Raw genomic sequence first — 11569 nt, forward strand, 5'->3', positions numbered from 1 at the left:
ATCCTACGCTGTTCAAAAAGCACATAAAACTTACACTGTGAAAACCAAACGTAATTACTATTTAAAAAAATCTTATCCAAGATGTTTACATTTGCCTGGGTGCTAAAGAAAGAAATAAAACTTCAAGATGTGTAATTTGACTTGCACAGACCCTATCCCTTCAACCTCGTTTTTTTTTTTTTCTCAAGAGCTGTAAAATAAAATGATTTACTTTATTCAAAAAAGAGGGGTATTAAAATGACTATTTTTACAAAATAAAATTCATATTCGTATGTGTTATAAAAACAAATGATGAATGGAATGCTAACGATTGAGTCAGTAGTCTACTCTTTTGTGTATTTTTGTTATTAACCTGTCATTTCCACAGTATAGTGTCCTGAGTTAGTTAATAAAGAAAAAAAAAGTACTTAAGCAATAGGCCTATGGTCTGCAATTTATCATTCAGATTCTGAAACCAGCAAAGAAAATAAAGAACCAATTCTCTTTGCTAGCTTAGTTAAGCTTGTCTAACTTTTAAAAATCCAATTTCTGTGCAATCACAACAAAATAATAATAGAAAACTGATGATTAATGCTAATCTCTAAATTATCATGTAATAATAAAGAAATCCAATATTATTTAGCTTTTACTTATACTAAATTAAAATTTTCTGTATGGCCTGTATCATCTCTGGAATGAAATAAGAATATGAATTAACAACTTCCCAAATAACTATTTAATTTTCCTTTGATCATATAAACAAAAGAACTCTCTTAAGAACATTTATATATCTTCATTGAAAGTCTATTGATTTTACAATGTCACCCCCTAGAGGAAACTACAAAAATGTAACCTTTAGTTATAGAAAACTTAAAAGGAAGGAAAGGAAGATCTTTCTGGCTTTAGCTTTACCTATAGGATTAAACTTGAGAGTATCAAAATATCAGAGTGTCTGCTGTTGGCAGAGATGCAAATGTTTTCTGCTTTATTATAGGGAAGGGAGATGCAACTCAAAGGCATGTGCTGTTAACAGAAAAACTGTCCTTCATTTCCATTCTCCACTTAGAAATTTCCCAGATTATTTCACTGTCTTTTTGTTCTCCCAATTTAACTAGCCCCTTTCCCTTCAATCATTCTGCTGCTTATTCAACAACTTGTTCTCTAATTACTACCTGATACTGACAAATTTTTATTCAGTCAATTCTCTTCTGACAACTGATATTCAGTTTCTGAGTCCATCACTTAGTAACAGAAGGACCAGAAGGGCAGCGAAGACCAAATGAGGAATCTTGAAGGAAATCATCATTGTTACAAATGCCAAGAGCTGCAAGAATGTCAGTTGCCTGGCTTGTTTTGGTTATATATGGTTATAGTTCCCTTGAGGGACCACTATTACAATAAAATCCAGATCCTTTCAGCAAACATTTTTGGAGTTCCTACTCTTTTTTAATGTAAGTATTTCTTGTGGTGGGCACTACCTGGCACAGCAAACAAAAGAAAGCAACAAGGGAGCAAGCTTGCCTCCATAAGTCTGCAGTCCAGAAGAGAAGACAGGCAAATGCAAAAGCGACTAAGGTGAAGCCATAGAAGACAGAGAAAAGACACAGAGAATATGACTCTTAAAAACAGGGATTTAAGTGAAGTTCTCCCAGGAAAAATGATATTCAGGTTAGTACTTTCAAGATAAAAATGGTGTTTTGTGTCGTGGGAAAAGGAAAAAGTGTGGCAGTAGAAAGAACAGTGTTTGAGTCTTGGAAACAAGAGAAAGTAAGGTGCCAGGAGTGGGATGAAATTCAGCTTGATTAATATTATAAAATATTACTCAGAATTCAAGTCAAAAGGGGCCACTGAGGACACATTTTTTTCTCACTGATATGGAGCAGTGAGTTTTGAAAAAAAAAATTTTGCTTTTCATAAAGCTTTATCTCAGTTTTACGGTCTGAAACATGCCTCCTTAAATTTTTTAAAAAGAGTAATTAAAAAAACAAACAAACAAACAAAAACCATCCCTGAACTCCAAAGCCACAACTTTCCTGTAAGTATACACACACAAAAATATATACATCAGATCACTGTGTATACAATTTTGTACCCTGCATTTTCATATAACTTTTCCCCTTATCATAAAAGATGTTTTATACTTTTTACACAATTACATTAACTATTTTCACAATAACATTTATTTATATCTATATCTACCTATCTATTTATTTGTGATAGATATCACAAATGTATAAATAACCACTCAGGAAGCCTGCAAAAGGTTTTCAGTATATTTGTGATTATTTCCTAAACACAAGTTTCCCAAAACTGGAATAAACTTAATAACCCATACTTTACATTTTATATGAAGATCTTCAAAAACTTTCTATCAATCCACACCACTATGTCAGTATAGGCTTTACCACATTTATTGGCACTTGGTTAAAATTTTACCACTTTAATTCACATTTACTACTAAGCTGAATGTTAATAATTACTATTGACTCTTTTAAGATTTGTATGTACATTTTTTTTTTGTTCACCGATTTATGGGAATCTTAGTATTTAAAAAAACACATTTGTGTGTTATATTCTATAAATACCCTTTGTCTTGATATTGAAAATGTTTTCCTAATGCAATATCTATTACATTAATTTGTATTGCTTTGTCACAGAAGTTCTACATGGTTAGAGTGCACTACATCATTTACTTGAATTTTTTTTTATTAGGCATTTGAAGCAGATCTTTCTAGAGGCAACAGGAATCACTTGTTTGAAGCACAAACTAGGAAGCTACAATAGCACAGGTGTAAGGTAAAGGTATACCAGAAAAACTAAGGAGGAAAATGCAATTTAAAAAATTAACAAGTGGTCGACTGTGAGTGATATGAGAGAAGGGAGGAAAAGTTCAGCTTCTAATTTTCAGTTAATAAATTTAAAAATATGGGAGAAATAAAAGATATTCTAGGAAACTTAATATATCAACATTAGCTCCAGCAGAATTTTTAACAGAATTTAAGAAATATATCAAACTTCCCAAAGAGTACAAAGTTCTGCTTTATTGATGACTTTTTAACCCAACTCAAGTTTGAGGAAAAAGATGCAATTTTCTCAAGAATATTAAGATACCAGTACAATATTGTTACCAAAAATCTCAAAGTGGTAACTTAAAAAATAATAATAAAAAAACTAAACTAATCTCAATAAACATTCTTGGGAGAACACAGAGAAAGTAAAACAAACTAAGTAAAAAAATAATATTATTTATAGACTGGATACTGCAAAGCACGCTACAAAAGAAAATTAAAAAAAAGATAAAATAGATGCCACCAAAATTACGATTTTTCAGTCTGTGCAATACCTTGTTAATGAAGACAAAAAGGCAAGCTAAAGACTGGGAGAAAATAAACAAATACCTTAGAGAAGACTAGTAACCCAATGATTTAAAAAAAAAAAGGGGTAGGGGCAGAACCATGAAAATTTCACCAAAGATGATATACATGTAGTAAAAAAAGCACATGATAAGATGTTCAACTTCATGAGCCATGAAACAAAAATTAAAACTTATTACAATGACTTAAGAAATAAAGATATGCAAAATAATGCTGAGGATTTGAAGCTAGGTAAGGTAAAACACATCTGTAATCCCAGCAGCTCAGGAGGCTGAGGCAGGAGGACAGCAAATTCAAAGTTTCAGCAATTTAGGGAGGCCCTAAGCAACTTAGTGACAGCCTGATTCAGAAAAAGGGCTGGGATATGGCTTAGTGGTTAAGCGTCCCTGGGTACAATCCCTAGCATCTAAATAAATGAATGAAGGAATGAATGAATAAATAAATAAAAATGCTGCTGAGGATTTGGAGAAACAGGTTCACTCATCATTCATATGTTCTAAGTGGAAATGTAATATGATACAGTCACTCTGGAAAAGCATACTATTTTCCTATGAAACTAAATGTACAATTATTATAAAAGACCAGAACTGTACTTCTTTCTGGTCTTTTATCTCAGAGAAATGGCAACTTACATCCACACAAAAAACTATACATAAACATGCTAGCATTATTTAAAATATATACAAACTGGAAACAAATACCCTACAATGGTTAAACTGTTAAGTTGTAGTATATACACATGATGGAATATGACTGAGCAACTAATCTGGATTGATTTCCAGAGAATTATACCAAGTAAATTCCAAGAACTTTTATAATGTGTGATTTCATTTATGTAACATTTTTAATGATAAAATTTAAGAACCAGAAAACAGGTTTGAGTTTGGCAGGAAACAGAGGGAGGTGGGGTAAAATGAAAAGTAATATGGCTATAAGAATGTATACACACAAACAAATGTGAGTAAAACTGGGAAAGTCTGAGTAAGACTTGTGCATTGCATCAATGTTAATATTTTGGTTGTGATACTTCATTGTAGTTTTACAAGATATTACCACTGGGGGACACTGGTTAAAAGACACACAGAGTCCTTCCCTCTGAATTTCTTATAACTGCATAAGGACCTTAAATTATCTCAAAGTTCAAACAGGGAAACAATATATCTCTATAAACAGACAAAAAGTAATCTGACATACATTGTTTCAGCATTCATTTCTGAATGTTTTCTGAAAAGAAAATAAAAGAACAAACAACTCAGAAACAAAATTAAGTCAATTTTAGAATATGGTGAAACACTAGAGAATTACCATTAAGGTCAGAGATAGGTCATTTTTGGGAATCATAATAAATATTAGAAAAGAGAAGGCACAATATGTATATTCTATCATGATATGACCCATGACTTATTTGAAAACCTATAAGCACAGTAAGGCACAGGTTGAGAATTTTATTCAAAATGCTTGGGCCAGAAATGTTTCGCGTTTTGGAATATTTGCATAAACATAATCAACAAATATCCTGGAGAAGGGAACTAAGTCTCAAAGTGAAATTTATTTATGTTCTACATACATTTTATATACAGTATGAAGGTCATTTCCTGTAATAATTGTATTAATTTTGTGTATGAAATAGTTTCATGATGTGGAACTTTCTATTTGTGGTGTCACGGCAGCACTCAAAATTTCAGATATTTAGAGTGTTCGAATTTCACATTTAGAATACTTAACTTGTAATAAATTAGAAAATATACAGTATTGGGATCCAATGACATTTCCTTGCTACATTAGTGTGACATAAAACTAAAAAGCGATGAATTATTGTATGTTTGTTTATTTGACAAACACAAAATTAACATTCTCTATGTCTTAGGTATTGTATTAGGAGATAGAGATTCAACGATTATTAAAAAACATTTCTTGCTTAGAGTATATATTCTAGTGGAATATTAACAGCATTTAGAGAGGAGGCATGCATTAAATATTTATGAATCCTGACTATGTGCCACGTGGTTAAAAAAAAAAAAACAAGATATCAATCCTTGTCCCCTAGGAGGACCAAGATTGAAAGGAAAATAGATGTTTATAACACAATATGTTAAGCAGAGGACCACACTAGAATAATTTCTAGACTGCCCTTAAGAAAAGCAATCTCCAAGAAGTAAAATTGTATTGAACCAGTAAGAATAAGTTAGTCAAATTCAGAGGAAGTTAGAAGGGGATTTCATGCAGAGAGCAGCAGATATAAAACTTTTATGAATCAGCATGTAGTTTAGCAATATAATCAATTTTATTCTCACAAAAATTCTTCCTTACTCTAAGAATTTAGAAAATTTTTATTTGCTATAAAATAGGAAAGTATCCCTTCACACATTTTGAAGCTGACATATAAACCTTTTCTTCAAGAAGTTTAAACAGGTTAAAAAAAAGTGATTTCTATACACTGTCAAATACTGATATCTAAAAAATACATTTTTCTTCCAATTTTAAATATTCTAACAATGTAACTATCACAATCTTCTGATTATAAAAAGCTCCTAAGTGTCAGAAAGTTTGCATTTTTCCTTTTTCTTTTGAAAAAAAATCTTTTTCTGATACTTCTATTACTTAGCCTATAGAATTGCACAATGAAGGATGCATTCGTATGCTCAAGAGACTTTTCCTGGTTCTTCTTCATACAACAAAAAGTATTTAAAAGCGTACAAAATTTCTGTGAAATAAAGTACCAAGAGTCTTTACAAATATTGTTAATACATAATTGACAAAACAACAAAGATACATATTGCATATTTTAGAATTAAATATAAAAAAATTTTTATTGGAAATGCATCTTATAATCAGTTAAATTAATATGATTAATACTTTCATTTTATGAATTTAACATGGAAGAAACAATTCACATAAAAAAACTAGAAGAGAATGAAAGGAATCTGTCACAACAAAATCTTTGAATTCTGTCTGATTTATATGCTAAAAACCATATAATCACATCCCTTCAAACAATATTTTTAATACTACATTGGTTAAAAGTTCAATTATGTTTGTCTCAATATTTCCTAAATATTAGAAAAGGATTTCTTAGGTCATCATTCCAGTAACTCATTTTCTCAATTCCTATGACATATACAAAAATGAATTACAAAGATTATTATAAAGATTGATCATTCCCTTTGAATCAGAGCCTTCTTGTCTATTGTAGGACACAGTTAAAAACATAAATTTCAACATGGTTTTGCCAAAAAAAAAATTAAATGTTTTTATCCTGTCTCCTATTTTAAATCTATTTTTGTTAAAACAAAACAAAGCAAAAACAAACAAAAAACAAAATGAAACAAAACAACCTCAGAGCTAAAAATTTAGCTCACTAATTTAAGGAGAAACGTATAACATTTAAGTGGCAAAGCCAGGTGTTAATGCCAAGCTACTTTTTCAGAAAAATATAACATAATTTTCCAACTGGAATATCAATCATTTCCTTTCTAAATTCTAATTCAACAAAGCAAGAAGCCACATAGCCCCTAGAGGAGCTTGTTGTTTGGATGAAACAGGGAATTTCTGCTTTTAGTATTTTTCTTTTGATCTTTGTGTTTTGCTCTCAACTCAGGAATTAATGAACAGAGAATGCAGCAATAAGGTCATCTAATGAGAATTCTTATCATTTTGGAAATGTGGAACACTGCAACACAGGATAGCATTTAAATTGAAGCATTACCCCTAAGAACAGAAGAATTTTTGCCTATGGCCCTTGCAGGTAATTTTTCCAAAATTCCCTCCCCAAAACCACTTGTCCATGACCTTGGCCCCAAACTGCTCCTGCTTGCCCCCTCAAAAAAATCAAAAGTTGTGGCTGCTAATATTCCACAACAATTTCTCCCTTTTGCAATTCATTCTTAAAGACAAAATTGTTCCTAAAAAGACCAAAACTCAAGGTGACTCCCTGCTTCCCATTTATACACATGTTATACCCTCTTTCCTCAAACTAGAAAGGTTTTTGGAAACGTTCATGACCAGTACTTTTAAATAAGGGCTTATTCATTGCTCTGGTTAAATTTTCTTCCATACAAGACAGGGGAAGACAAGTTCTACCTATTACCTTAATTAATGGAGGCTTCACTTACACCAGTAATTTGAATTGTCTCATTTTTCTAGGCATCTTGAATTTTCCGCTTCTCCCTCAGGGCAATAAACCATAACAATAAGAAGTGTGACAGTATACTTTTCTTTGTTAAAACAGAAAGGCAACTGGGAACAAGAGGTAGGCAAAGACAAGTGGCATACTTTGCTATCCTGATGAAAGGCACTTGTCAGAAAGAACAATTTTAGAAGAAAAGCATGGAAGTTGTGAATTGGAAAATCAATTTCTTTAGACTTTGAAGAATGCTATAAAATCCCCAGTTTGAAGAGTGCTGGTTGAATATGCCTAATGCACAATTACTAGAAAAGAAATCATCTTGAATAGTCTTCTGTTGAACAGCAAAATCAGATCCACAAATACAGCAGCTAAGGTAATCATCAGATAGCAAATACAAACATATAAATTATTTGAAGTAAAAAGAGTATTTAAAAAATATCAGCAGTAACGAGAAACTATCAGAAATGCTCTTTTTTGTTTTACTCTCAACTCAGAATGATATTCTTTATTAATGAACAGTTAAGGTCATTTGATGAGAATTTTTATCATTTTGGGAATTTGGAACACTGCCTCACAGAACAGTTTTTAACATGAAGCATTACCCTTAAAAGATAGATGTATACATGACATATATGAATTATAAAATATATAGATGGGATTCTATTACATTTCCCTAACAATTAGTGACAGCATCTTAAAAAGTGACTAACTGCTGTATAATTTATTCAAAAAATAAAAAAATTACAAGTATTCACTGTCTTAGTTACTCTATTAAGAGTCAGAATTCAATAAGTATCCATATAAAAGAATTTGGAATCAAATTAAAAAAAAGTAAACTCAATGAATGAGATAAACAATAAGTTGCATGGAGATGAAGATAGACCTTGAGAAAAAAGAAAATGTAGAAAGAAAGAAAAATTATGGAAGAATTAAGAGACAAAGAAATTGAAGGGGAAAACTATAACACATGTCTGATCAGTTTCACTAGGGAACAGAGAGAAAGGAGAAGCAATATCTGAACAGATTTTCATTATTTTCTAAAACTGATGAAAGATATCTATCTACAGACTCAGGAAGCTAAAAGTCCCAAACAAGTAGACAAAAATAAATTAACATATAAAAAAAGAAAGAAAGGTCTAGGAAATTAGAATGTAAATCATAAAGCAAGAAACTAATAAATTGGTTATAGTTTAAAAATGAGTTTTTGAACAAGGATTTCATAGAAAAAAACTATGAACTGGGAGAAGATATCTGCAACACAAATAACACAGTATTGATGTATATATTATTAAGAAAAGACAGTACAGGGGCTGGGGAGTTAGCTTAGTCGGTAGAGTGCTTGCCTTGTAAGCACAAGGTCCTGGGTTTGATCCTCAGCACCCCCCCAAAAAAAAAAAAAAAAAAAAGAAAAGACAGTACAAAAAAATAAAAGGGCAAAGACAGTAAATGGGCATTTCAAAGGGGAAATCACATATGGTTAATTAACATATGAAAAGATGTTGAACATCATTAAGACTCAGAGAATTGTAAATATAATTCCATTCACACCCACCAGATTGGCAAAAATTAAAAAGTCTAATAACATTAAACATGATGAGTACATTAGCATTCATTTTATTATTCCTTAAACTCACTATGAACATTATGCAAGTTTATATATATTTATATATGAAAAATTTTATCGATAACTGGATTTTGCAATAAAATGTGTGTTCATAACCCTGTGGAGAGCCATTTCAGTGAAATAGTGGAAATGAAAACCAGACTGCAATGGGCTGAGAAGACTCTATAAGAATTTAAAGACAATTCTAGACAATTTGACCTTATGTATGGGGTTGGGGACACGGGGCTCCAATTTTAGGGGGATGTCATGGTGAGAGTTTCTGTTACGTTTTTATTTTTTAAATAAAGAAAATTGGAACAGGTTTAGGAAGAAATAACAAAAGGAATCAGATAACCACATAGGAAATAAAGGGTCCAGGGCAGTCACAAAAGTACATCATACTACAGAACCCATGAATAAGGATTAACTTAGATGAGAACAAGGGGTCCTATTTCACTGCTATGAGAGATTGTTTCTTTGTTTTGCTCCTATCACTTTTCCCCAGCTGTATCCACTCCAGTCAAGATGGAGTCCTTACTTCTCCTTCAAGCAGGTCTCTGCCTAAGGATTTTTATTCTTTATTCCCTCTATAAAGAATACTCCTTCCCAAATGAAAATGAAGAGTTGCTTTCCAATTCTACCTTTGATCAAATGTCAACTCAGGCATGCTCTCTGACCACTCTGAAACTGAAATCCCCTTCACACTCCCTACCACCACCCTAGTACTCCCTATTCTCTTTCTGTGCCTTATTTTTATTCATTATCTTCTAATATTATATAAAACATATATTTTGTTTAACTTCCCTGCTCTCATTGTATGTAAGCTTGTGAATCTGTATTGTAACTAGTTTCTAGTAATTCTTGGTACAAGATAAAAGCTCAATAAATAAATGATAAATGGGTTCTGCTTGAAGTATAGTGAAAACAATGCTGTAAGATTTTAACAAAATGAGGTCAAGCATAATCAATTCACTGCCTAAAGAAGAAGTGACAACTGCGTTAGATCTTAAATCATGAAGTCTGACAAGCGCAGAAAAAAAGCGGGCATTCTCCCAGATTTGAGAATTGGGGTACATATGGAGTGTAGTAGAAACGACAATGGACCAGATTTTAGCTGACCTTTCCATGTCCACAACAGAGGGCATACACAGAGCTTCTCCACTCTAAAGATCCTTTGCAGAAGATTTATGAGTAGGTCACTTGTTTTATTTGCAGTAGAGTAAAAATACACAATGAAGTTTATATGAAACTATACACTGTTCCCGTTACCTACTATAATGTAAAAAGTCTGGACAAACTCAACCTGTTCTTCCATAAGCTCTAGATGAATAAGTATCACAATCAAAGCGGGAATATGGCTAACAAAGTTCTCAACTAGAAAAAGAAGCCACGAGTAAACATCGCCATTGGTGGGAATGATCGGTTGGGAGGTGTAAGAGGAACTGTCAAACTCAACTATTCAGAAGCAGGTACTCTATTTACCATTTGTGAATCTGGACTGGACCAGAATGCTGTCCTCACTAACCCGCACTTATCCCTGTTTCCAATGCGTTCACCTTCCTTTTATCCACACCACTACTAGCTTTGGGACACTCACTTTCGTTTCCACCTCATCTCAATTACTCGACTGTCCAGACTATGTCCAGGAAAACCTCGGGGTGTGTTCCGCGTTCATCCACCCGTTTAGGCAGGTCTGACCCTGGAGTAGGAGCCGGGAGAGGCGCCGGACCCTACGGTGCTTTGGAGTTTGTGCCATTCCGGGGCCTGTGAAAAGCTCCGGCTCCCTGAGGAGGGCGGGGACCGGGCGTGCCCGGGGGTCAGAGCGCAGGTCGAAGGCCGGGGGGCGGGGCGTGCCCCGAGATCCAGGGTGGCCTGTGGGCCCGGGTGTAACCAGGTGGGGAAGGGCGCGGCGACTCGGAAAGACTCACAGTAATAGGCCACCACCGGGTCCCGCTTGTCATGCTCCTGAGCGGTCCTCAGATGATGCTGTATGCTCTTAAACTGTGGGGGGAGCGGGGGCAGCGGAGCAAGAGCGGCCATCTCTACTCCAAGAATCACCTCTTCCTACTCGCGCGCCACCGACACTTCCGCTTCCGTCTGGGCGGTCGCGCGCGTGAGCTTCGGGCACATCCCATTCTATCATTCGTTGCTCAGCGACGTCAAGTCAACTATGGATGCTCAGTAGGGACAAGCTCTGTGCGCCCGGCTCTTGGCGTTTACAGCCCAGAGAAGGCTGAGCGGCTTGGCGGTGACGTTGTACGTGACACCAGCGCCCTCTGCTGGTGGAAGAGAGAAGAGTTGTTTTGTTTTGTTTTGATTTTTTCGTTCCCTGAATTGGCTAGTGGCAAAAGGAAAGATAACAAAGGGAAAAACAAGAAAGTAATGTTTATTGACTGGGAGAAAGAGTAAAAGTCTGAGTAAATCATTCAGCATTTATCCCTTCCAGTTCCTCAAGTTATATTAATAGTGTCCATTGTAACATTTTTG

At 33.9% G+C, this 11569-nt stretch overlaps 1 protein-coding gene across 2 annotated transcripts in view; it reads right to left on the reverse strand.

Annotated features, from left to right (window-relative positions):
- Vta1 (vesicle trafficking 1) overlaps positions 1–11166 on the reverse strand; it is a 73655-nt gene extending 62489 nt beyond the window's left edge. Inside the window, exon 1 of one of the 2 annotated variants that reach the window (XM_047558977.1) lies at positions 11011–11166. In XM_047558977.1, coding sequence (XP_047414933.1) covers positions 11011–11122 — 112 coding nt within the window. In that variant the 5' untranslated portion in view covers positions 11123–11166. Of the gene's footprint in view, positions 1–10679; positions 10853–11010 lie in introns of those variants that run through there. The other variant, XM_047558978.1, reaches the window with a different exon arrangement.
- Between the last annotated feature and the right edge of the window lie 403 nt (positions 11167–11569).

This window comes from Sciurus carolinensis, chromosome 7 (assembly GCF_902686445.1).
Source record: "Sciurus carolinensis chromosome 7, mSciCar1.2, whole genome shotgun sequence".
NCBI classification, from domain to species: domain Eukaryota; kingdom Metazoa; phylum Chordata; class Mammalia; order Rodentia; family Sciuridae; genus Sciurus; species Sciurus carolinensis.